Source organism: Cygnus olor, chromosome 5 (assembly GCF_009769625.2).
Source record: "Cygnus olor isolate bCygOlo1 chromosome 5, bCygOlo1.pri.v2, whole genome shotgun sequence".
NCBI classification, from domain to species: Eukaryota; Metazoa; Chordata; class Aves; order Anseriformes; family Anatidae; genus Cygnus; species Cygnus olor.
The window spans coordinates 55,594,518-55,622,246 of NC_049173.1; the positions used below are offsets into that span (position 1 = coordinate 55,594,518).

Genomic DNA, 27,729 nt, shown 5'->3' on the forward strand with positions numbered 1-27,729 from the left:
ATTGCCTAGGAGCTTCTGCTGAAAGGGCAGGACCTGTGGCCTATCCTGAGCGTGTCCTTTATATTGGTTCATACAACAGTCAGCTAGCTGAGACGCAGAGCAGAGGCTTCAGGTTAGCTCTTCCCCACAATGAAACATATTAACTGTTTCAGTGCATTTGTTTTCCACTAGCTTCAGGAAAGGAGTATATTAAGGTCACTTTTTTCCCGAATCTCCCAGCTGGCAACATAAAATGTTACTTCACCCCTAGGGCAGCATTTCTTTTGTTGTCATGTGATTCTGGGGAGTTAGTCTTGTTTTTCACCTGGTCAGGTAGAAGGATATGTCTGTGTATTGGGTTTATTAATTTTCAAAAATACAGACTATGAAATTAAAGAAGTAGTTAAATATTAAATTGATGGGAAGAAATGTCCCTTTAGTGCTTTTATGTTTCCTCTTCCTAAGTAAGATAACTTGTAAATCTTCTGGTTGGAAACTTGCATTTCAAAGTTCTTTTCCAAAACTTGGTCACAGAATGTCAATTTTACACATTCCAAGACAGATACTTTTCTCTTACGCTGATTATTTCTCTTCCAACATTAGAAACATCTCTAATTGTGAACTTTAAATAGGAGTACAAGTGTGGCTAGCTTGTATGGTGAGGAAATGTTTAATTTCCAATTAAGTTTTGGGGGCAGCTGTGCCTTGGGGGCAGAAGGGGAAGAAAGGAGTGGAATTTGTCAGTGGTATTTGCTGACTGGGTGATTATTAGCGATAGGAGATGCTGAAAGTTAATTAGAGTTTCTGATCTGGAACGGTGTATTAGGTTTAATTATGTCTGGAAGTCTAGTATTTTGCACTTTTTCTTTTAATTAAAATGTATGAATTTAAGAAGCAAAACTTCTAAATCTTACAGTCTGAGTAGACCAAAAGCAAGAAGTAACTACACTGTCTACATTATGCCATTTAAAAAAAAAAAAAAAAGGAAAAGGCATTAGAAACTAAGGAAGATAGGGGGGAAAAAAGGGCTTAAGTGTCTGACTTGTAAGAAATGAAATGTGTTTATAATAGTGTACACAACCAGGCTTCTTAGCAGAACTCTAGCTGATACCTATGTGATCTGATATGGAATCACAGAATCATCCAGGTTGGAAAAGACCTTCCAGATCACCAAGTCTAACCACCAACCTGACCTACCGAGTTCCATCACCAAACTATGTCTTTTGGGCCCTGTCCACATGTGTCTTAAGTACTTCTAGGGAAATACGCCCAGGGATTGGGACTACACCACTTCCCTGGGCAGCTCATTCCAATGCTTGACTGCCCTGTGCATGAAGAAATTCTTCCTAATATATGCAGTCTAAACCTCCCTTGGTGCAACTTGTGGCCGTTGCCTCATGTCCTATCTCTTGTCACGGAGAAAAGAGACTGACACCTTCCTTGCTGCAACCTCCTTTCAGATAGTTGTAGAGAGCACTGAGGTCTCCTCCTCTTGTCCAGAGTGAACAATGCCAATTCCCTCAGCCACTCCTCATAAGTAGCAACTTTTCCTATTCTGTGCTGTCATAGGGTCACAGTATGCTGTTGATGTTCCCATTTTCATGTGAAACATAAATATCAAAGATCCAGTACTGAGAGCATTTAGGATCATGCAGATGTGATCCCTGAGTGTCCTGGGGAAATTCCAGTTGCTGTTCAGTGTTGTCGAGCTCCAGAGAACTGTATCTCAACATTGAATAAAACAATTCCTCCCCTAGGTTTTTACAGCATGGTTTCAGGTTTAGGGGTGTTACCAAGTAAGTCGCTATGTGAGATAAAGCATGCAATTTAAAAATTAAAAGGATGAAGTAATATAGGGAAATGTACACTTACACTGATGAAAGTAAGTACTCCTAAGGTTACTCTAATTACCTCCAGTAACAAAGTATAGGAATAAAAATGACACCTACTACAATATGAACTTAAGTGATCAGTCTGAGTTACTTCTTACATTTTAATCTATCTTGAAAGGGAGTGATACATGACGAAGAAGTAGCTGACGGTGGTGATAAATGCAGACCATTTCAGCAATTCTTTCTGTCTTGACAGCTCTACTCACTCATCTGTGGCTCTTGGACTGCTGGGATATATCTCCCTGGGGTTTGTTTTGTATCTCAGCAGATCTTCTCTCTCAAATGACACTTTCTTTTTTTTGTTTGGAGAGACCGTGTTTATTCCCCCTTGGAGTCTGGATAGAACGGCACAAATAGAGTAACTTCTCACATAAACCAAGTTCAGCTTGTTCTTTTTTCTGTTTCCAATCTTAATTCCAAGTGAAGTAAGGTCTATACTTAGCACAGGTCAGAGTTTTAAGCTGAATGTGGGTGCTAATACAACTTTCGTTCAACAGATGGACCGAGAAATGGGGCATGAATTGAGGTGTAAGCATTTTAGCTGCATTAATATTCTTTGTAGAATTCGACGGGTGACTGTAAAGCACAGAGGAAGCAAGCAAATGCAAGCTATAGGCAGGCTATGGGGAATGACTGATGTGCTCATGGGGTAGTCTGAGAGGCTTTCTTCAGCTGCTGGAAACACATGGAAGAGAATTGTGCACTACTGGGGGGAACTGGTAAGCCGTGATGCCCTAATGTATTCCAGGGACATCTATACTGCTACTGAAATCTCTGCACTATTATTTTGCTGATGTCCCTCTCCCTGGGGTCATGAAATTCCATTCTTATTTGCACGTACCTAGGAGCAGTTGAATATACTCCACAGAGGCAATATTCTGATAAAACATGTGCTGGATGAAAAGCCTTTTGAACTGCAACACTCTACGTGTTATAGGGACATATGGGAAGCAAATGAATGCAGGAGAACAAAAGTAAGATCCTCCTGGGTGACAGTGAGTCAGTGGTTTTGTTCTGTTCATTCTCTCTGGGTTAGGTATAGGCACGGACAGTCTGCTTGCGGATGTCTGGAGAGCAGGGCAGGCACATGGAAGCAAGAGCTTATTGGAAAAACAGGTATTGTTTTGTAGGTGACTTGAAAAATAAGTAGACTGAAGATCATGAACTCTGGGTTTTAGTAATATTGACATAAGCTGTAACTTTAAAAACTGCCTACTTCCTGTGTTTAAATTGCATAGTTGAGTATCACAGTACAGCAAATAGCAGTCCATAAGCCTGTAGGGGAAAAAAAAAAAGAAACAAAAAGAAACCCATTTGAATTTATGGCAGTGACTTGTCATAGTGTACAGTGGTTTCTACATCCTCCTGCTGTACCAGTCACCAACAGAGTAAGATTTTGGGAATTGCAGAAAGTGGAGCTAGAGAAGTTTTTTAAACCAGAGGCCTGCAATCATTTAAACATCTCCAGAGATATGAGCTTTGATTCAGACTTGTTCTTGTCTTTACCAGTGCAGAATATTTTCATACTCTGTATTTCTAGTATGTGTAAACGAGAGATGATTATTGTTTGCATTACATAACAAAATTGTCTATTAAACCTAAACATTGGTAGAAAAGCTTACAAATGGTTGTGACAGCAGCAGCCACTGTAGTATGACAAAATGTTTTGAATCATTGTATTCTACCGAGACTTAAGTGAGTTACAGCAAGGTTAAAACTTTGTCCTCTGTAATGTCCATAATTCACAACTTTCTTGTAATAATATCATAACAGCAGAGAAATGATTCCCACTTGTAGCATCCAAGACTTGAACGTGATCTCTCAGATCTTTCTCTCTTTACTATCACAAAGTCAGCTTCAGATAAAGCAATACCTTATATGAAGATGTTGTTAATGAGTTAATTAGTACAATGAACATAAAGATATAGTAGCTATAGTTGTAGTGCATGAATGTATCAGATTTATATCACCTTATAATAACTACTTTTTCTTTATTAGAAGTACTGCTCAGACTGTTGGAAAATGAGCTCTTTTGAGTTGAACTATCCCTTTTCTCTCCTGTATTTGCAATACTGGTTTTGCTTTGCAATACATGTTTTGTTTAGGCACCCATTATGGTGGTTTTATATGATGGTAGCTGTGTTCAGTGGGGATTATAAAATCCAAAGAATTTAATATTTGTTCAATTTCTATTTTTTTTTTTTTTTGCACTTTGGAATTTACGTAGGTATTGCTCCATGCTGATATGCTTGAATTGGAAAGATTGATTTTTGAAAGACTAGCATTTTTTTTTTCTTGGTGGTGGTAAATTGCATATGGAATTGAAAAGAATGGCAGACTTCTGTTGTCTATTGGCAGCACGACAGTAATCTTAAAAAGCAATCTCTGCCGACAAATGATTTTGTAGAAAGAAAACTTTGCACTCAGCTTCCTCATTACTGCAACTTCTGCATAAAATAGACAAGTACAGAGAGCTTTGTTTTGAAAGCTCAGCCTCTCCTGAACTTAGAGGCAGTGACTTGCAACATGAAAGTGTATTGTGTTTGGAGAAATGTTAATGGCTGCCCTGTATAAAATCTCTGCATTTGGCTTTGGAAAAATACACATGCTTAGTACCTGCTGCTTATATTTTAGCAGTCTGTTTCCCACAAGGTTTTACAGCACCATGGTTTGACATTTTGCTACCATGTGAATCCTTGTCTTTGGGTAAAGTTCTTTATTGCAGTTGTTGGAATGATCCCCGAGAAGAGTCTGTTGAGGTCTACAAAATTGCTGATGAGCGTAGGTCTAAGTAGTTTTGAAAGGCAAAATGCTTGTTGGGAATGTTGTTACATCTATATACTAAAACGTGGAGCGCTCTTTTCAGCAACGTTAACTGTGTCACAACCTCTAAGGGCCTCATTCAAGTCGGCGTAATTCAGGAGGGGAATTCAGGAGGGGCGTTTGCAGGGAATTAGCAGGGATGGATCTAGGCAGGGAGTTGATCAATTAGAGGGTTGTACTGAAAGCATGGTGTGAAAGCTGTTAAATAGCATGGTAGGTCACTATTCAAAATACCAAAAATGTCTCATTAATCTTAAGAATTAGCATATTAATGACTTTTTTTTTTGGTGAAGACTTTCACCCTGAGTTCTCCTCCAGGAAGAATTATATGACCTTGTACATTAGAGTAATCATCCACTTTAAATACTATAATAACCTAAGAACTCTTAGGAGCTGATTACAGGGAATTTTCTTGTACAGCTGGGGCTCCTCAGTTTGAATCAACACAGACAGGGAGCTGGTATTGGGCTGCTGGTTGACTGGGAGGTGTGTGTGAGCTGCTGCTGTGATGCAACTGGGAGAAAGGTGAGGTAGTTTTACTAGATGCAGAGAAGCTTTAATACCATAGTACAAGAAATCATGTAAAACCTAACTGGAGATACTACGTGTATTTCTTTCATGCTTGTTCTTAAAAGATGGGTTTAAACTGGAAATGTGTTCAGAGATGGCTGCAAGGATGTTTGCAAGAATGGAGAAACCATCTGATAAAATGGATTAAGAGAGAGTTTCTTTTTTAAGCCTAGCAAAATGAACTTTGCAGTGAGTTGTTCTTACTGTGTACAAATTGAGTGAGGGACCAAGGAAGATGAGGGTTTTAGAGGACGCTATTGTTACAAGAGCAAATGATATAAAATAGTTGAGTAAATTTGACTTGGAAATTAGGTTTCTGACCACTCAAGAAGTAAAGATAGCAGATTTTTTTTAGTGAGCATTTCCATATATGGTTATATCATGGACAAATCTTGGAGGAGAACTGCCTTGGGACATGAAGGGACAGAGATGGGCTGGAAGGATTTGGTAATTTCTTGTGTTGCCTCATTTGCAGCTGGAACAACGCTTCTGAGCAAAGCTTTAATCAAGCCTTTTCTTAATAAGGAGGTGTAAAATGCTGAGTGCTTTTTAGATGAATTGTGGTGTTTTAAGGGTTTGAAAAGTCCCAGTAAAGACATGTTTTGCATTTCACAAAAAGAACCAAAATAAGAAAATCCCCACTTACGTTTAATAAATGGATTATTGAATAAGAAATCTAATGAAACAGTTAAAAGCAATGAATAAAAAAAGTGAATGAAACTATTTGGGGAAAAACAGCAAATGAAGAGGTGGGAATATTTGTGTCATATTTCAGACAGAAACTTGAAGTTTAGAGAACCGGAAGGTTTGTTTTTGTGGCACAAATAACAGTGTGTTGGGAGGTAGCATGAGGATCATGCAACATATCTGACTTTCTCCTCAGAACATGTTCTGAGTGTTAACTCAGATGTGATTAATAGGAAGGCAGTTGTGGTTTAAGATGTTACTTTATCTAGATATTTTATGTGGCTGCTTTCATTCTTTTATCTGTGGTACATACATGGATCTCAGTATCTAGGTAGATACATAGAAGATCTAAGTGGAAGAAAATGTTTACTGTATTCCTTCATTGAAAGAAAACGCTCAATGAAAAACTCCTCAGTTCATCTGCTGACTGGAAGGGACTTTGTGTACAGATGAAGTGCAGCTCTTCGGTGCAGTGGTCACATGCAACAATCTTTAAAGCAAGAAATGAGGAAAAGTGGCCTACCTGACTGAGTCTGAGCTGAAAAAACCAAACATCCCTCTGCAGCTATCCTGTACTTATATGAAAACTAATTTTACAGAATAAACCAATGTTTTCCATTGATACATTTATTCTGAACTGTGTTAAGAGATGCTAAAAAGAGAAATCACAGTCAGTGACCTGACCTGAATGAGGAAAAATAAAATTAATGGGATAAAAGTTACTGGGGAAAAAACAAAACAAAACAATTCAGATCTCACCAGCGTGTATGCAAATGTTTAGGAATCAATACAACCCAAGCCAGAGCAGTAAATAAAGATGAGCACTGCAGTCAGCTCTTGTATCATTTAAGCATCTGGTCTACTACAGTTAATGCCAAATTTAGTTCATGTAAAATAGATGTAAATGAATGTCTGTTGCAAAGGAGACTAAAAAGTAAATATCTGCTAAATGGAATTTTGCTGCGGCCGAGTGACACAAAAAGAGATTTCAGAGTTATTGTGCAGAAATCCCAAAAGCCAACAGCATTTTCTGCAGCTGCAATTGGGATAACAAACAGGATTCCAGCATCTCTTTGGAAGAAATGCAGTCAATGTTTCAGGAAAATACATTTTTGCTATTTAAGAGACTGGTGAAGCCGTATCTATTATCTTTTGTCTACTTCCAGTCAGTATTCTAAATATACAATTTCTCTTCCAGGGCTAAGAGCAAACTAACACAGTATCTATCTTAGAGAAAGATTTTCCTTTCTGCTTCCCACAATGTCATGTCGGCTCTAACATCAATCTGGACAGAAGGGCTACGAGCGCTTCAGTGCATGGTGCTCTTGAGCAGATGGGCAGGCTAACAACAGAAACGCCAGGTCTGAGCCAGGAGGCAAAAGGGAGTTGGCCAGTCCCAGTAAAGACTATAGAAATTCTTCCTGTCCTCTCCTTCCTCCCCTGCCACAAAGCTTGCAAAGAGGTCACAAATTTGGAACTGAAAAAGTCACGTTTCCTCCCTGCAGTTTCTCCCTTGGACCATAAGGAAAAATGTAACTTAATCTCAGGTCTAGGTACTTCTGAAAGTGACAAACATCCCTTTTACAGTACTAGTAGGAGGATTTTATGATAGAAATAGTTTCTGTGGCTTAATTTATTGTTGTTGTTGCAGTATTTACATGTTGAAAGGTTTGCAACAATAGCTGTCAGAATCTTTCCCTTTTGTCTGGGTGGTTGAAGCTGTCCAAGTCCTGGAATTTGTACTTTTGTTATGCAACATCAGAACAATTTCCTCCCTTTCACTTCTCTGGCTGTCCATCACTAATTGAATGTCAAAATTTCAAAGGAAGGATTATTTCTGTTATTAAAAATACTGTCATGCAAGTGGACCAAGAATCTTTTCCTTCCTATTTTCTCTATCTTTTCAGTGGGATCTTGGTTTTCAGGTGATCCTTGGCTGCACATTATTTGTTATCATGGCTGCTAAGGAGCAATAGGACCTTGGCCTATGGTCACAGCTATGAAGTTCTGAATAATGAGGTAAAATAACTTTTTAGCTTAATAAACTGAACAGCAAAACATGATGTATGAAAGCTAAGTTGCAGTTTCTTGCCTATGTGTTTTAAACTTCTTTATCAGAATTTAAAAATCCCACTGTTAGAAGCACAGAAATTCTCAGAAATCCAGCGGAGTACTTTCTCGTGAGTGTATCACAATGATATCTTATTATTTTTGCTCCTGATCAAAATGTTCATGACTGTCCTTGTAATAGCAAATGAGCAAGAGAGTAGGTTACCTTTAGTAGTTTACCTTTGTGTGAAGAATCACATACAGGGGACAGCAAATCATGGGGAATGCCTATACTCTATTAGCTACTTCTATTTCCAGCTGTTGTTTCCTCAAAAGATATAAGCATAGGCAAATCAGAGAACTGAAATCTACAGGTTCTTCAGACACCTGCTCAATAAGGGCATCATGCAAAAATATTAGAGGCTTCGTGATTATATTCTTCTTTGTTCAACTTAGATTCCACGGCAGCAAGTAGAAGCTTTATGTCCATCTGACTAGTTCTGAAACCTGTGTACTTCCTTTTTTTCCTGTACTTTTTTCAGAAAGAAAACATACATGCCTAAAAGACTTCAGAGTACAGATGAGTAGGAACCTCACAAAAGAAAACCAAAACCTAAGTCATTATTGCATTTTTGAAGCTCCTTTTAAATATGCTTGTTTATCGTCTTGGTCAGTACCAAGACTGAAAAGCTTCTTCTGGAGAGATCAAATCCAGTAGCATTACTGGATAGTTTGGTCTTGGAGAGAAACTGAAGCATTTCATCAATGTGCTGGCTGCTTCCCAGTTGCTTCCCTTGTTTTCACAGTATCTGGTAACATCGATGTGAATACCAGCAAGATGTGCTCTAAATCTATTGAAACTTTCCGTTAATGAATGTCCCAGGGATGTCCCTTTCAGCCTCTACCCAGCTCCGATGTCTTCCAGGTTTGGAATCACTGCTGCAGCCATACTTTTAGTTCTCCTGACAGTGAGTGATGGACTGGTTCAGACAGCAGCTGTGTCCTGAAGGAGAGGAAATCTTGTTTAAATATGGGTAGTTCTCTCTTTGAAAGACTTCCCTATGAAAGCAAGGTCCTGAATGGAAGTAGTAGAAGAGGCTCTGGGTACTGGTAGGACAGAATGCTTAGAACTGGGCTGAGCAGTCATTTGTGACTAATTTGCTATTTTTAAAAGGCTATATCAGAATACCAACCTAGATCTGTACTAGCCTGGCTATACTACTTTGTACTCTGTTTTACTTTGACTGAGTCTCTTGTTTCAGCTTCACTGAAATTCATCTTGCTGTAAGGCTTTTTTGTTGTTTTCGTTGTTTCAGTATATTAGAGGTCATTTCACATTATCTAGCGCTAAGAGAATTTGCTCTTCTGTTTAATCCCTCAGTTTAATTCTGATGTTTATGTATTTTAACAGTGAGACAACAACCTCTGACCAGGTATACAACAGGTATTGTGCTCTGCGTCCCCTCTACCTATCCACAGGCTTACCTATAGATTCCCTGTTCACGGTGACCTCTTGGTTACTGATAGGTATGTGTTACATGCTCTTGTAGGCAGGCAAAGCAGGTATGTGTTACATGCTCTTGTAGGCAGGCAAAGCTAGTCTTGAACATGGTCTTAAAAGTCCTTAACAAGCATGTTTCTGTGCAAACATTATTTTCTCGCTTCTGAAGATTCTTCTATATGGCTGGTGATTTTTTTCTAACTTTTAGGAGAGAATAAGGTATACTGTAGATTACTATAGATAATATTTAGCCGTCCTCTTTTCAACTTGAATATCTTATTCTTTATATCTCACTTGAAATTTAACTTAAAGGTTAAATTTTGTCCATCAGTGATACATCTACTTATCAAAGCTGCAGTAGGCTTTGGGGAAAAGCTATGATGCATATTAGAAATATATGATGTTAGCTTTATTGCAGGACTGCACCACTTGAATTGCCACCCGTTACATCTGTGGCCATCATTAAATGTGCAAAAGGCCAAGCTGTAACTAAACAGTACTGTATCTGTGCTGGGGATGTGCCAGTGACATAAATGTGGAAGACAACAGCATGCAATAGCCTTCTGGACTCAAAAGCATTATGAGCTTAGACTGAGCTGCCAACTCGGATGCTTACGTGGGAGAGAAGTCACTGGAGTTTCAGTCACTGTAGCTGATATTTGTTATTCTCACCAGACCTACAGACTGTTTTTCAGTTACTAGTAGTGGCATCTGCGCTGACAGTTTATGAAGTACACGTATGTGTAACAACTTTGCTACAAAATATCTTGAAGAGCTGTAACCATGATCAATTTGTAAATGCTAGAAGTAGTGGAACAATATTTTTACCCTTAATTTTACGGTTGAAATATTTTCATTTTGTGTAGGGCTGAGAATTAGAATTAAAAACAGGACCATAGTTTTATATCTGTTCTGGTCACCCTTTACTCGTAGTATTTATGAAACTTCTCTTTCAGACGTGTTTTATTCTTATGCACGTCACATATATAATGAGGTAGTGACTTTGTCCTTCTTGTCTTTTCTGAAGATAAGTGTTTTTTCTTTTCAGCACAGTTTTAGGTGTTGCAGGTTAATTGTTCTCTATGATTGTTCTGGCTTTCGAAGCTAGCAAGCACCTACCTCTGATTTTAATAAAATAAACTATTAAAAGATGTGGACTGAATTTCTGTGTGGCCAAAAGTATTCTATTTTTCTGGTGATTGCCAATCAGATTTAAGGCATGTAGGGGTACTCTCTCTTTCTATTTTTTTCTTTTTTTTTTTCCTCTCAATGTAGTTTGACAATTTCACACTTCTTCCACACTTTCACACTTCCCAGCTTCTTTTGTTTCATCTGCTTTCTCCTTCCTCTGCTCCTTTCTGCTTTGCGGTGCTTCCTGAAACTTTTGGAAAGGAGAAATGCAATGCATCTGTCCCTTCTCTTGCACAGTTTGAGCAAGAGCAGAGTTTTCTGCTGGAGATTCTCACTCCTCTTTAAGCCCAGCTGGCATTTCTTCTCTTTAGAAATAGCTCAAGAAGATTGTATTTGAAATGCTACTCAAAGAGGCCCCTTGGCCATTTCATTCTTGGGTCTGGGATGCTTTGTCCTCTCACATCTAATTTAGAGTGTGTTTACCAAGAAGTGCTCTATTCAGCCCCATCCACTGTGACACCTGCCAATGCTGATGGGCCCTTTTCAGAAACAGAGAAAAAAAGGTGGAATCAATGCCGTGCTGCCAGCCAAAGACTTCCACAAGCCTTTTATAAAGGAAAATCTTTCTAATGAGGATTGACTCCATCTTGTTACCTTAGATACACTCTTCCTTTTGTGTGCAGTGACTTGCTATCTGGAAGATGGATCAGTAAACTTCCATTTTTTGAGATAAAGGTTTAGATTGAATTTGCAGCTCAGTGTTGCAACTTGCTTGCTCTCAGGATATTAGCAGTACTTTGCCACAGTTATAGTTCTTATATGGAGTGGCAACAGCTTTTACAGACAGGCTGAACTTCACAGAAACCTAACTTAAAATGCACGGAATGAGAAAAATGCCGCTCTTGTAGGACTCCTGCTGAGCTGATAACAGTCTACAGGAAGACATCTATTTAAACAGAAATAAACATGCCTTAGGATGCTTGGATCCTATTTTCAGTTTTATTAAGCTATTTTCAGCTTTATTAAGAATGCTGTGTTTAATTTTTCCAGCATTTCCAGCCCCATTAATTTAGTTTACACTGCATTTGGATCAATTAGTGCACTTGATGATAATGTACTAGTTGCCTCTGCCTATTTAAAACAAGAGAAACAACAGGATGGATTTTCAGTGTGTTAAAGAATCTGGAGTTCCTCCAAGGACTCTGATTAGCACAAATGGCGTATCTCAGAGCCTGGCCAAGTGGAAATAAAAATTTCATGTTGGGTAACCGTCCAGTGGATGGAGATATATATATATATATTCGTTCCAGTGACTTCTCAAACCTGTTCTGCTAGCAAAATCTTGTATTCAGATTTTTTTTTTTCTCCATTAGGCATATTCTCATAAAGAACTACTTAACAGGTATACAAACAAGTTCATTGTAATAGAGGTAGAGTCACGGAATGTCCAGGGAGGTGAAAAAAACACCTGCTATCAAATGGCAAAGGTTTAGAAAGGCTTCCTGATGTGATTGCAGTGCCGTTAGAAACCAGTTGACAAGGCATTCAGCTTTCCTTTCATCAGTAAACATCTTTATACATTTTTTTTTCTTGGACATTAAAAAACTCAGGGATTGCAACAAGAGGGAAGGGAACTTCTCCAAACTTAAGCTGTATGATCTTACTTGGTGCTCAACCAAAACGCTGATGTGTTAGATTTCAGTGTCATTTGATCTCTGTGAGCTACCAGATGTCATAAAAAGGGGGTCAAAGAATTTCCAAATTTTCATGTTTCATTTTGTTTTAGAAAAGAGCCAGCTATAAAAAGCAAATGGAAGTCGTCAGTTTTATTACACTTTTTGAAGGGTATATATACTGTAGCTTCAGGTCCTAATACCAACTGTCCCTGCCCTCTGCTTGAGCATTGGCAGCATTGAATTGTAGTTATTAGTGTAAAGCAATGCTTGCTACAGTTGTATTGGTGACATATATGTTATAAAACACTGAAGTATCACGGAACAATATGTGATGTTTTTCTGCTAGAGACTGTGGTTAAGATGACTCAACTTGGAGAAACTACCTCTCTTTGTCTTTGCTGCAAAATGATTTTGGGGGTTGTTATATTGAGTTATGGCATGGTTCTTTTGCATGAGTGAATAACATCACATTCTGCGTGGGTCTTTTGAGCATTTATCATTCCCATGGGGTACCTTGTTTATTTGCCTTGCTTCTGGTTCACCAAAACATTTTTAGTTTGACGCAGATTGCTTACAAGTTTGCACATGGCAAGTCTTATAATCTCATTTGCTTCACCAAATTTCATATGCAGCTCTGGGAAACATTCCCATTTCACTGAAGTACCTTCTCAGTGGCATAATACAGATAGACAGATACAAGTCACTGTAAAAATTGTATTATGTTTCTGGATTTGTTGATTTATTCAACAGTAACAAAACATAAAGCAATAGGTGAACGACCTAGACTGAATCCTCTTGAGTGTCTAACTGATGTAGAAATATTTTATTCCGTTATGCTTCTTTTGGAAATGGCAGGAATCCGTGTTCTCCTAAGTATCAGTGTTCCACTTCTTAATATCTTAAATGTGTATTTCAATGCCCTGGTGCTGGTCAATTAAATAAATGTGGTTGTGGATCCTGAAGAAGCAGAGCTTTCTAATATAAGTTGCAAAAAGACAGTATTATTTTTATATGATACTCCACTGAAAGAGATGCACTATCTTTATCTTACCCGATAGTTTTTGATGTTCTGCCAACCCCCTAGAGCTTGAGAATTACTGTGCTGGCTGACATGCCACATAGACCACAGTTTAAAAGGTTCATTTTAGATAGATGCAATAGTCTGCAGTAGTAGACTTATGGGCATGGCAGTCTAAGAAATCTTGCGTTGCTGCCGACACCAACTATTCTGTGGATAAACAGATGGCTTCAGACTCTAGGTTGTCATTCAGAAGAGAGAAACCACACACCTGTCAGGCTGTGCACTCCTATGCAGTACATTTCTCTCTCTAAAGGTTCAGGTCTGCTGTCCATTACTTTCCTTAAGCCTCTTTGGTGTCTGTACAAACACCAGAACTCTGGCTTTGTAATGGCACATCAGCACGTCAGCTGCAATGCACACAAGAATGATGCTCAGGTTTACTAGAAGCTTGCTTTCTGTTTAGTGTATATTTTTATTTAAAGCTTTCTGTTTATGTAATAGCAGGACACCGTTATTCTGACTCTGTCCATCTGCAGTAATTGTCATTTGCTATTAATGACTGGTTATATACACTAGGAGAGATTTATTTTCTTCTGGTATGCAATACTATTTGTAGAGTAGAACAAACCTAGTAACTGTACGGAGAATTTCTGAAAACAAACAAGTAATGGCATAAAAATAGCATGCATAAAGTTTCACAAAGCTCTTCAGAGAGCTACTTTTCCCCATGATTTGACTTGTCTTGTCAGTGTATGTTAGAGAGGACCAGTTGATTGCTCCTTGGGGGAACCATACCTTTTTTAAAAGATCAAACCTTATTTGACTCAAAAAGTGTCTTTAAACAGAAATGGCTTCTGTTCTCAGCCGGATGCATGAGAAAATTCTAAGTTCAAGATTTCATTTTTGTTTTATTTTATTTTTATTTGAATGAAGATGAGGCAATTTCGAGAGGTTTCTTAACTATTCTAGAGCTGGTATTAGTGAGGCAATAGAGTATTAAATACTCTCATTGCTTGTTCTTTGATTACTTTTTCTACCTGGCATTATTAGGTGTGTTTTGAGCTTAGCACATGTATAATTGTAAACACGAATGTCTTCAAAATAAACAAAATGGTAGTGTCTGGTATCTGTCTCCATGCTATGCATATATAGCTCATTCTTGGCTTGAGCAATATGCTTTGGTGTTAAGCTGACTGTCATTTAGAATTATGCTTAGGATACACTGATTTCCAGTGAGATACTTGAAGACTAGATACTATACTAGAGAATATACTATAGTGTATTATGTTTATTATGATTTCATGAATCATGGCATTCTACTGCTCAATTTCCATCTGTGATGAATGGCATTTTAATATGGAAGTAAGAACCAAAATGTTGCACCCTTGCTCTGCATGGTACCTTCTCCTTTAGCCTTGTTTGTACTGGATATATAAAACAAACTCGACTTGAAAGTAGTTTCCTTTCTTGTCCAGGTTCTGATTGCTCCCAATGATGTTGAAATGTTTGAAGGTGCCTTTGCATCAGTACATAAATCTAACTTTTTTTTTATTTTTAAATTTTCATCTACTTGTATTTCCTCTCTATCTGTCTGCTGGTGCTTGAACCACCGTATATTAAACCAGTTAATTCTGACAGGAGTCACTCCTCCTATCTGTGACTTGCTTCAAAGAACACATGCTTTGTGGAGCTCATTTACTTGTTCTTTTAAGATGATACTTGTAGATTGAAAACGTTTTCTGAAAATGTTTTTAGAACAAAGATTTTGGTGAAGCCTATATAGACTCCAGTAAGCTGCATTGAAGGGCATGAAGTGAGGGGGTTCAGATTGCATTTTGTAAATCTGGGAGCTCATTATTTGCCAGAGTTGCTGGTATCAGATTGCTGAAACCCGTAGTGTGAGGGATATTGAGAATGAAAACATGCACGTGCAGAATGAGTAACTGTTTTCAAAACTATCTTTTATAGAAGTCAGGCATAGGAGGCAGCTGGAAAAGCTAACAAGCCTTACCTTCTTTCACATCACAACTTATATAAAGAAGAACTTCTAGGTTGTCCAACGTGCTAGTTTCTCTTCTCTTGAATGACTTCTTACGCCTGATTGTTGGTATGATGTCTGCAATAGGCTGCACAGTTGTATGGCTGCTATGCGGCTTTTGGAGAGTCCCCAAAGCCATTCATCTCTGAGAGGTGTGAAACACATGCATGATTTTCTCTGAATTTAGTCAAGGAATATTACAATTACATTATTTTCTCTCTAAGGCTTTCCAATGTAGAATAAAATTTAATTTCTTGTCAGGACATGAATAGATGAAATGTCTAACTCACGAAAGAGGCTAACCCCTCCCAAGCTGAAGACCGAATTTCATATTGTGGAAGAGTTTTGAATATTAAAGTTTATGTTTGTCAGTAATTTCTTATTTACAAAACACTCCCCTTACTCTTGTAATTTTTATGTGCTTTAGGTTGTGTAGCTGGGAAAATTTTTTGTGCGTAACCACCAAATGTATGAAGAATATACATATATAGTGTGCTTAAGATCAAGCCTGCTGAGAGCAGGCTAAGCTGTTTGTTGTTATTCAGGGAGGCATGATGTTATGAGCAGTAGATGGGTGTGCTACAACAAAAATAAAAGCCATAGCCTTGCTTGTTCCCCACACAGCACTTAATGGGTATGTGGCAGTTTAGTCACGATACTGAGGAACTGATACATCTGTTAAGAGAAAATGCATTCTATGCACCATAAAATTAAATGTTGCATTGCCAAGCAATATAGCAAGTATTCTTTTAGTCAGTTTTTGTAAACTAAATATTGTGAAATGGTATAAGAAGGTGGCACTGGAAATCTGTTTTGAAAAGATATTCCATTGGGAACACATACTGCTTGATAGGAAGATTACAGCTGCCATTTATGCTGCTTTTTTTTTTTTTTTTTTTTAACATTAAAAATATAGTGTGTACTGTTAGCAGGTTATAGCACAAGAAAGATATTTCACATTTATGTTGAACCTTATCATTCTAAATTAATCCAATGTACTAAAAATATCTATACAGCATATGCTCTGTGGCACTACTGAAGCACTCTTGACAGGTTGTGAGGCAAACACACACTATGTGGAATGTTTTGCGTACATCGGGGAAGAAAATTTCAGCCAGACACACCAAGCTTGAACTTCTGTGCACCTTTGAAAAATTCTATCACCTTTAAAGCACATCCAGTCCAGTTACAGATTTTTTCATTATTGGATTTTTCCTGAAGCCCGCAAAATTGTGATGGGGTCCATACAGCAAAATACAGGGCAGTTGATACAGAGACATTGAAGTTAGGCTTGTGCCCACAGTGACATTTTTCTGTAAGAACCAACCGAGGATTTGTATTTTATCTTCATGTCCTTTTATAATTCCTCTACTTTTTAGTACTCAGTGAGGTCTCTCTAGAAAAATATTGGACAGAGGAAGCAGGTGGCAGAAACTGAAGTCAGCATTGTGCATACTTCCTAGAAATTAACCAAAATGTTTGTGTGATTATGTGTATATGTAAGAACACAAGTCAACAGTGTGCTCTTATAAATTGTCACAGAAATGTACTCCTCAGAGTCTTGTTGCCTAAGAATGTAGGGAGTAAATTCTAAGTCACCGTGTAAATTGATTTAGTTTTACTAATTGACACTACCAGAGTGTGTAGAAACCCTTGGGTTTCTACAATGCTCTTGGCTCAGCCAAAAATCTTACGCACACAGATTATATTTGCTGTTCTGCTTTTACTTGTTAAATGTGTACTTTATTAAATTATATTTCTGTACTTAACTCTTTCCTAAAAAAAGTGCCTAGCAGGTCCAGGTTCTTGATGCATCTACCTCACTGGGGGGTTGTAAAGCTTAATTGTTTATAATGTGTAAAAGCTTGAGATGAAAGGAATTATGTAGAAGCAATGTATTATGATGACTATAAGCCTGATGGTGATGCATATCACACCTGCTGTCACACCAGCTTGAGCTGCCTTTATACTGGAATTTCTGTATAACTGTGAGAACAATACCAGGGTTTTCAGTGATTTTTCAGACAAGTTTTTAGTGTTTCTTTTTTCACTGTTAAAGAATCTGGTGGCTCTCTCAGATACCTAAGTTTATTCTCTTTTCTTTTGGATAAGCCTTGCATCTCAGGATAAAACTTACCTGGTAAGACTACTCAAGGTAAACTGAGATGGTAGCATGAACAGGTCTTTGGCCACTGAGAAAATTAAAATAATTGCTAAAAATCTACATTGTTTTTGAGAAAACTCAGCTTTTGTGGTGATATTTTAGGTACTGAAAAACTTCCTGATTTAAAATGCAGATTAGCACTGACATTAATTCCATCCTATTAATAGTTATTTGCATTCTCATTTTAATCCAACAAATGCAAAGGTCAGAAGAAGTGCAAAAGAGTGCAAAAGTTACCATACCTAAGAGATTTAATTATTTACTGTGGTATATTTTAGCAGTGTATTTGAATCTTTGTGTTTTTTTTTTTTTTTTTTTCCTTCTTCATTGTTTTATTTATCGTTCTTGCTTTCCCTAATATAAACTTCATATGAATGAGATAGAAAGCCCTAGAGTATTGCTAATGGGATACGGAGCTTTTCATCTCTGGGTTGCCAGTTTGGCAGTCTTTTTAGTTAATATAGACCTTTATCTGTTAGATACTGCAAGGTAAGCTAGATTTTGTAAATGGAGATTAACTTCCTCTCCTTAGTGGCAAACCATCTATATCTAACGTGGCATCTTTCTTGATAAAGAGTAAAAACTGGATGGGTATTGTGGCTGAACTCTGAATGCTTCAAACTGAAAGAAAACAGGCAGAGTGAGTCCTTCCTGTAATCAGAGGACTCTGATCTCTGGAACTGACAAGTCCCATCTTTCCTGTGTTGTTCAACAGAACACAATCATCCTTTGAAAAAAGGTATTTTATTGTGGGTGGAGTTGCTTGGCAAAATGAGTGAGATTTAAAAGATGGTGCAAAAGCCCATTAAAAATTGTTTTCAGAGATAGCGCTGAAAACATTACTTTCAGATAACCAGAAGTATAATGTTAGGACAATGAGAGATAATGCCTAAATTTAAATGTGCTTGTTTCAAGTTACTGCTTAACATCTCTTAATCTCTTTATAAGATGTCTTTGCATATCTTTGATTCACCAGAAAAACCAATGTTGTTTTATATCATATTTTCCTCTTCCTTTCAGTATTGTCACTATCAGATTGCTGCACAGAATGTGCAGTAGTAAAACAAGGGATTATTGATAGCATTCAGCTATCAAACCAAGTATTTGTTTTCAGTTTCAATTGTTATGCTTGTAGTAAGGTTCCAGCAGCCTTCAAAATAATACTTCTGAATCTAACATAGTAGAACAACAAGCTCACTTTCAGTCACAAGTAAAAATGCTCGTTCTAAAGCTTCTTTACAATTTCAAAACACAGCAATCCTCATACAGACAGATATCCTAAAATGATGTTTTATTGATGTTAGGAATGTTTTGTACAACTATTCAACATTCCAGTCTTTTTAATAACACAGTTACTTGAGGTTGCTAGTAGCTTTTCATTTAAGTTATATAGACTGTCATTCACACTGTTTCTTACAGTAAATAGATCTATGTTTTATTGGTTAAGGCCCCAGTCAGTTGTACTAGGGAATGCACGACGAATGAGTTTAGTCGGTATACCTGTTACATGTGGGTAGAATCCAGTGCTGAAAGTATCTGGAATGGAAGGCTAATATCCAATGAACTGCATAACATACACAGATAGAAAACTACTTTTACATTGTTTGAATATTACACGTACTGCACTAGGGCCTAACCGACCCTATTTGCTTATTGTATCCATTTTTTTTTTTCGATGAGTTCAGTGGGATTTGAATCAAAATCTCCTTAAGGCTGTTATAACATATCAGATTAGGCAAGGGAAAATGCTTCTGTTGTGCTTCTGGAACATGCTTTTTTATCTTTAATTTGAGATTGATTAAGCATAACTGATTTCCAAAGAAAATGAGCCATATTATCACAGCCACAGTGGAAGCAGGTCAGAAGGTTCGCATCTTCTCTTTCTTTTTCTGCTGTATGTTGGGAAAAAAAGAACTGTTCCGCGTTGTGATAATTTATTGTCCTTAGTTTTCCCAGTTAGGTGTTGCTGAAGAGGAGTATCTTGCTCTAATTACTGCACTTTTTTATGTGCTTCAAAGAAAAACTCCAGTAATATGGTATGTCACGTGTCATTTTTCAAAGCAAATTTCAGTTCGGTTTTACATTTTTAACTGTTGACCTGAATTTTGAAAGATGTTTAGTTGGTTTCTGGAAGAAGTTTTCCACCCTATTTTTTCGTACTTAGTATTAGGTTACTAGACAGACAGATTCAGTTGACTTAAAATGGTGCACTAAAAATGTTGAGGAGTCTAGCCTTGAGGAAGCAGGGTAGTAAAGTGGCAACAACATTTACTTTGCACAGAATCATCTGAGGGTGTGAGAGATGGTTTCAAAAGTATAATATAACACAGGACAAATTTTATTATATTACTTTTGTCTTTTACTGTTTCTATTGATCTTATATACATTTTAGAAAATTGTCACAAAGCTGTCCTCAGAGCCATAAAATAAACTTGATATCAATAAGTATTTCATATATGTATTTCACCAATAGGTAGAATGGACATATCTGTTTGCTTGATATCTTTTCTGAATTAATTTAATAACATCCATCTTGTTCGTTAGAAAATATTTTAGGTGAAAATTTTATTAATCATGTTGGATAACTTGTGCATTCAAAAGTAAGTCCTGTTATTGGAGTAATACAAAAGAAAAATTAGTGTTTATTACTGTGATTCATTGTACTAATTTTAAGGAGTTGATGTTTCATTCTTCAGAAAAACAAAACGCTACCAACCAACCACAGAGAAGCAAACAAACAAACAAAAAAAAAACAACCACCAAGAACCAGCATTTCCAGCCAAACTGCACTTGATCCCACCCTGCAAAGCATCCAGATGAATGGCCTGCTTCTTCAGTACAAATGGCCACAACTTGATGACGTGTCAGTCAAGCAAAACACTAAACAGCAAGAGAATTTAACATCATGTAACAGCAAAGAAAGGGCCTGCTTCTAAGAGTTCAGTGTTTTCTGAGAGATATGCTCAGGCTTCCAAATTGACTTCAGTCTTAATTTTTGAAGTGCTGTGTGACAAAGTACCGGGTTCTTGAAAAGACTGACTGCTTAAGCAGCCTAAATAGCCTAATGCCAGTGTCTACAACATTAGTTCACCATTTTGATAAATACTACATCAGATGGAAATATATGCACACACAAAGTCATACACGTGCACACACACAGTAGATGTGTGTATGCCTAAAACCAATATTTAGCCATCATTTCTTCATGATACGTTCATTATTACTTACAATCTGTCGGGGTACTTTTCTGTGTTGGCGTTTTCCCTGGACTGTTAGTGTGTGTTGCCTCACAAATTTGAAAGAACTTCATGCTTTTCTGAGTGCTTTGAAAAAAACACTTCTCCAAACCCTAATTCCAAGGTCGCTGATCTTTGTTCATACTTAGCTGTAAGTAATAGTTTTGTACTGCCAGGATTAGACTACAGTAGGTGGGCATTATGCTAATTACATTTATGTATACCTCTTGTATGTGCAATCTCTATAAATATAAATCAGGAATAGTAATTTTACAATCAGCTATTAGAAGGCCTACGACTTACAGCTTGTTCCAGGAGTGAACTAGCCCTCATACATACCATGTATAAAATCTAAAGTGCAAATTGGGTTGGGAGTCACTCACAAATGTGATGAACTGCTCAGCTAAGGAGTTATCTTCCAGTCTCAGATGTATTCACATGCTGATTGCCATACTGACCTATGCTCCCCTTTCTTCTCCAACATGTTGGATGAAAATTTTCCAGGAGGTTCTTTTGCCCAAAGTTTGTTCCCACCAAATATGTCCTTCTCTGACTCCAGCCAGCTGTAAAAGGACTCCAGTGGCATTTGGCAGACTTTGTGTTAAATAAGTCATGCCCTTCATTGAACGGTTGCAGTTCACTGAACCAAAAGTTTTGTACTTTTATAAATGATAGTGTCACACTTGAGTACAGGGAAAAAGAGCAGAACCTCTCCTGTTCCCTTATTTTGTTTGTGTGCTTTTTCCTTCCTTTCTCAGCTGTCCTCTAAATCTACCTTGGCAACTGGCATCATCTGATTATTCTGGTACTTGGCTTACATAGTTGGATTGTTATCAACTACGACCTTGTGTGTACTTGGCTGAGTAAATTCAATCAGCTAATGAAATTGTGGTCTTTCCATCAATTGATTATCAAATTGCTTGTGTGGTTCAGCTAGCCCATCTCTTTTCCAAAGCCAGTACGTTTTTGTTTACCTGGGCAGTCCATGCCTGACCCCTTTCTCACCTTTCCTGAATATCGTTTTTTTTCACTTGACGTGCATATAATCTTTGAATTTAGACAAATATCCCTGGACTTCATGGTCATTTTACTGACCACCCTGTTGAAGATAAATCAGTAAAAGAAATATTTCAAAAGTAGAAGAGAAGCCACTATGCCTTTCTCTTTTATACTGCACAGCATAGCAGTCCCCAGACACCTCCTGATGTACAAGGAGAGCAATGATAACGTCAAGAGAGGATTAGTGCTTGCTGAGGCAGTGACCAGAAGGAGCTGTGGTCTATATTTTGGGTAGGGAACACAGCGCTGAGCAAAAGCCTGCAGTGGGTACCTGAAAAGGATGTATTTGCTGATGCTTTTTTTTTTTCCTTCTCCCCCCCCTCCCCCCCCACTCCTGTAACTCTCTGTACCAATGCACAATCTTTGAAGTGAAGGTGGAAGGTGTCAGGCTGAAGTCCCATTGAACTGAAGTCTTCTAGAAAACTGCTGTAGGTTTACTTATCGGGCAGCACTGGCATTATACCTGCTTCTATTTGACCATGAAGAACGTTTTCCTCTCTTCGCTGTAGGTGCTTACACAGTGAAGTTGACATGCGCCTGTGAGGCAAGGTACCAGATAGTTTTGCATGAATGTGAGCACCCAGTATGTAGGGGTCAAAATGCAAAGAAGTGCTACTACGCTATAGAAACTGGTGTCTTGTATGCTTCCTAGAGGGCACAGTCTGACCTTGAGCTACATTGCAATTGCTGCTACAAAGTAGGCTAACAGTTACCCCACACTGCAAGTGTCCTGACAATTTACAGTATACCTTGACTATGGAAAGAAACTGGTTAATCTCTGATAAACTGAACTTAATGCAGTAATAGGTATGGTTTTGATTCATAGAAATGCCTAATTTACATGAATTTATATTTGAACAAAAAATTTATATTTGAATAACACTGTTTTCTTTCTTTAATTGATAGCTTCTCTTCATTGTGATATATGGCACAAGAGTTTTTGTTGTTGTTCTTGTTGTGTTTTTGGTATTGCTGTGTTTCCTTTTATGCAAGCTATGGTATGGTTTATTTATTTTTTATGTAGTACTGCATAAAGACGATAGTAAGACAGTACTGCATATTTGAAACTATAGCAGCCTGGCTTTCGTACTGACTCTCTTATGCATTAGTGCCTAGATCCAGGAAAGAAACAAAAAGAACTTACAAGAACGACAGCCAAATTCCACACCTTTCATGAAAAGAGGCTCTAGCACTGCTAAATGCTTCTTTTTGTTCCTGAGGATGTCCATAATGCTCTAACTTGGGGAGGAGATAATTGAATTTAACTGGACAAAGTAAAACAGACTGTATCCTGTAAATATGCTGACAGTGGGTATTCAACTTGAGGGTGTGCAGGAGCATGATACCAAGTCTGTGGGCGTATTCCTGCTGCTCCTTATGGAGCTGCGCAGTAAGACTTCCCTGTCCCTACAACATATCACAAAAATGGCGAATCCAGCAGATTGCTCATTTTGGCTGATTACATACTCTGCTGATCCATCATTGAGGAGGAAATACTTCAAAAATAAAACTCTGCAGAGAAATTATGTCTATTTATGAAAGGTCTTTATATGAAAAAGGCTTTTACTTTGGAGGAAGAAGCCTGCAAATACTTTGAGATCGGATCTATTTATGGCAATACATTAAAAAAAGTATGATCCAACCATGATTTATCTTTCTTTGTTAACTTGCTCTAAGTAGGAGGGAGCCTGCAGTTGAAGTTTATAACTGGTAGTTTTGTGGTATTGTTGGGGCCTTCCCCCCCATAACAGAGTTTTGATTTTGAAGGGTCTAAACCACAGTGCAACTCTTAGACCCCACAGCCCATAAGATGTATGACAAAGCATAAGCACTAAAGCAGGTAGTTTTATGAGAGCCTGGGCACTCCAGTTGATTTACTATCCAGTCACTGAGCTGCTCCCTGTTGGGTCCTCTTGTCTATCAATAAGACATAGGTACAGAAGTGTTGTAAAGATTTTCCTTAATTAATCTCTCCTATTGAGAGGATAAAGAAAAAATATCTTTGTTGGAAAAGAGTGATTTTTGATAAAAATGTTCTTAAAGGTTTCAGCTAGCAGCAGAAACCTATTAGAGAAAATAGTTCAAATGAGTGAAGTTTGAAACTGGGTTCCTATCATGAGAGGCTTTGAGCATTCTTAAAATTTGGAGTTGTGCTATCAGTGCTGCCTTATAATACTGTGGGCTCTTTTCCTGGCAATTAAGGAAAGTGGCCTTAGACAAACATTTTGATTTTGTAACGATGTTTGGAGATTTGTGTTTTTGACATTCCCACTTCCTGCAAACCTACAGTACAGGAATTAGAGAGTTTTTAGGAAAGCTGTTTGGGATAATTGTGGTTGTTTTCATTGGCATTTTATTTTCTTGCATAAAAATGTAAGAAATAATGTCCTCCCCAAAATCCACCAAAGCCTGAGGAACCAAGAGAAACCATTCAGAACAGCTGGTCTGGATTGCAGAGGCCTTTTCAGCTTCTGCAAAAATTGAAAAACAGCATTCAGTTCTTTTCTTCAACAGCCATTGCCCAGCTTCTTTGCCAACTCCATCCTCCCTCTTACATCCATGTGACAGGCTAGTGACTCAGTGATTCCTTGTGCACTTGGGCAGCAGAGTCCCTTCTCACAGGAACTTGTAATACAGTGATCCCTAGTTTGTTTGTTTGTTTGTTTTTCTTTTCTACATTGCTACTGTTATTGTGTGACATATTAAGGAGAGGTGAATTTCAAAATGCTTAACAAATGCTAGCACATTTGGATACATGTACAAGAGGTGTGTTTGCATACGGATATGCAGGAAGGAATAGAAGGACAGAGAGAGCTTTGACCTATGGCGTTGCAGTCTTTCTCTCCCAGATGTGAACGCCATAGCTACCTGTGCCTGTGGATGTTGAGACCTGGCTGCTGCAGACAACATAGTTTTTAGACTAATGAGAAAATCTCTTAAATAGCCAATACCACCTTGTAAACCTTTTTATCTTATTTATCTTGAAAGAGAACAGAAGAAAACACCAGCTTACTATGCATGCCTATGAATAGGATTTATTGTAAGAAGCAAACATTTCACATTAGTAAATTTGCAGTATCGGTTATGGTGGCAAAGTCTGTGAGTGCTCTTAGTGAAGCCCTCTTACCCCTCCCCATCAGTAAATGTGTCTCCCTCCAGCTCTAATGACCTAAACTTTTTTTTCCCCCTCATCTTACTTCTTTTTATTTTAAGAACACTGTAGTTTTTTCCCAATTCAATGTGGCATATGTTATGGAGAAACTATTCCTTTTTGTCAGTGAAGCTGATTTTATATATATATATATATATTTATATATATTTATATATATATATATTTTCCCTTTATATCTGCTCTGCCACAATTTCTAATTCTTTTGTAGTCATCCAGAAATTTATTACTAATTCAGGATAGTCTCTGCTGCCTCTTGTTTTCAAACCAGAAAAAATGTAGGTGAAGAATTTAACTTGCACATCCTCTGAGAATGCCGAGACCAGAAGTGAGCGTTTTTTCAAGAGCTACAGAAGGCACCTTTTAAATTTTATCGTGTTTTTCATAATTTTTCAGCTGTATTTCATACTAGTTACTTTCAACTGTGTGCAAAATTATACTTTTCTACAAATATTTATATGAAAAAATGACAATGTTTTTCTTAAACCATATTTCTCTTTTGAGCGGTTTCAAAATAGACATATTTCAGAAGATTCTCACATGGAGTGCCCACATCAATGAGCAGGAAGTGTTACTGGGCAAGAACAGTACTTTCTCCCACCACTGCCTTGCACCAGTCGTAGGAGAGCTTATGTTCTCTTACTACCATCTTCTCTAAAACACTTCAGCATTCCTCTCCCCGTGTTATTCTCCATAAAACAGTATGACATGCTACAAATTATACTAGAGCATAGCGGTCTATGAGTTCAGTCAAGGTATAATGATGTGTTCTTTTGCCTCTAAGTGGTTAACAGTTACAAAAGATTCTTCCTAATCCTCAGTACTTTCCTCTCTTTATTTTTCTTTTTAGTGCGTTGAAAAATAAATCTAAAACATTTCTTCTGTTATCTAGCACTTTAAGCTTTTTCATAGCATTTGTAACATCTCTTTGCCAACACTCCATCTGTGATTTTAGTTTGCAGAAAACACTTTGCAATTCTGTTATTAGCTTAGATGCAGAGAGCTGCTGTTTAAATATTAATTGTAACTTCCCTCATAAGTGCAGTTAAGCCCACTGAGTAACTTGTGAAGTTCAATACATACCTAGGAGAGGGTTGGGAGAGTGTTTGTGGGTACAGGTCCTGAGCTTAGCCTCAGCAAAGTTTTTACTGGCATTAACAGTGCAAAATTGATCGTGCCCTGATGCTTGCAGTTTCCTTTCTTACCCTAGTTCCTCTCTTTGTACACATGTGACAAAAGGGAAGAAAAAATAGCATTAAATTTCAAGCATACTTCTTGCACAGTTAGCGGACTTTCTGCTAAACTTACATGTGTGAGAGGAACACCACACTGCTTGCTAGAAAAGCTGAGATCTATCATTTGTTTTGACACTTAGATATCTGACAAGTGCACTTCTGAAGTACTTGTGCATTTTTGTCAAGAACCACACTTCGATAGAGGTGCTGTTTTGTGGTTGACCCCTTCTCTGTTTTCAGTCATAAGCCTCCCCTTAATTAATTTTTTGATTCCACAAAATGTGATTTACACTTACAAATAATTTTTTTAAAAATGAAAAAGGCTACGTTTACAGACCTTTCAATGAAGTGTATTATTTGGCAGAAGTGAGAAACAAGTAGTTAATACCATCTGACCAGCCTGTTATCTGTGGATCACCAGAGCATTGTAATTGTAATATTCAAATTGGGTATAATTGAAAGATCAGCCCCATTAAAATTGCATGCTGTATTTTTCCCTCTCTTCTTCTTCCAGATGGTTATTAATCTTTTATTGGTGAGGTAGTTTGCCTATGGTGTAATCTGAAATTTTTCCTCATATCATTTAAGTGAGTAACTTCTCTTTGTGTTTGCAGGTGGATTGAATTTTAATATGCTGAATTCTGTTAATTGCTTAGAATTAGGAAGCTTTTCTTAGTAGCTTGCAAATGTGTAATAGGCTGAAAAAAATTAAGTAGTATCACATGTTCTTTTGATTTTTCAGCATTCTGTGAAGAGGGATGCAGATATGGTGGAACTTGTGTAGCCCCTAACAAATGTGTCTGCCCTTCTGGATTCACAGGAAGTCATTGTGAGAAAGGTAAAACTTTTTGCTGAAACAGCTTCTTCTTCTTTCGTAATAAGAAATACGATATGCTGCATTAAGAAATACTTGCTTTAAATTGTAATCTTTTCAATTCAATCTTCCTGAAATTTTCTCTGCAGTGAAGATACGTGTTTTGGCTGTTCCATAACTGCCTTTTCCTAACTGAAAGATAGTCTTACATTAAACATGGACATTTTTAAATGACTGGGGATGTGTCTGATTTTGCTTCCAGTGGACACTTTTAATTAATTACAGAGGAAGGTAAATGAAAAATATTTACTCCACCTATCTTCTGTGATGCAAGCTCAAGGTCACCTTTTGTTTTTTCTGAATCTATTTGACACATTGGACCCGAATTTGGATGCTTGCTTTTCACTGGAATTCTTGTTAAATAATTCTACTTAATTCAAGCTGTTGGATTTTTAAGATTTGCTTTGTTTCCAAGTCACTGAGGACATTGATTTCCATAGGACCATAAGTTGTTGAAATGTATCTTACTGGTGATTCTTTGATTCCTTTCAGCCTTATCTCAAATCTTTTCCATTTCAAGATCTGCTCCTGGCAGCCTCTTCCATTGGTCCACCTTTCTGTTTTTCTCACAGAGATCTGGTTCCTTGTCTACCTTAAGTTAGAAGGATGGAATATTATAGGATTC

General features: G+C 37.5%; 1 protein-coding gene across 4 annotated transcripts in view; it reads left to right on the forward strand.

Annotated features, from left to right (window-relative positions):
- Nucleotides 1-27,729, forward strand: part of NELL1 (neural EGFL like 1) — a 296,982-nt gene that overhangs the window by 194,050 nt on the left and 75,203 nt on the right. For all 4 annotated transcript variants that reach the window (XM_040559538.1, XM_040559541.1, XM_040559537.1 and 1 more), the window contains exon 15: nucleotides 26,973-27,068. In XM_040559538.1, the coding sequence (XP_040415472.1) occupies nucleotides 26,973-27,068 (96 nt within the window). The remainder of the gene's footprint in view (nucleotides 1-26,972; nucleotides 27,069-27,729) is intronic.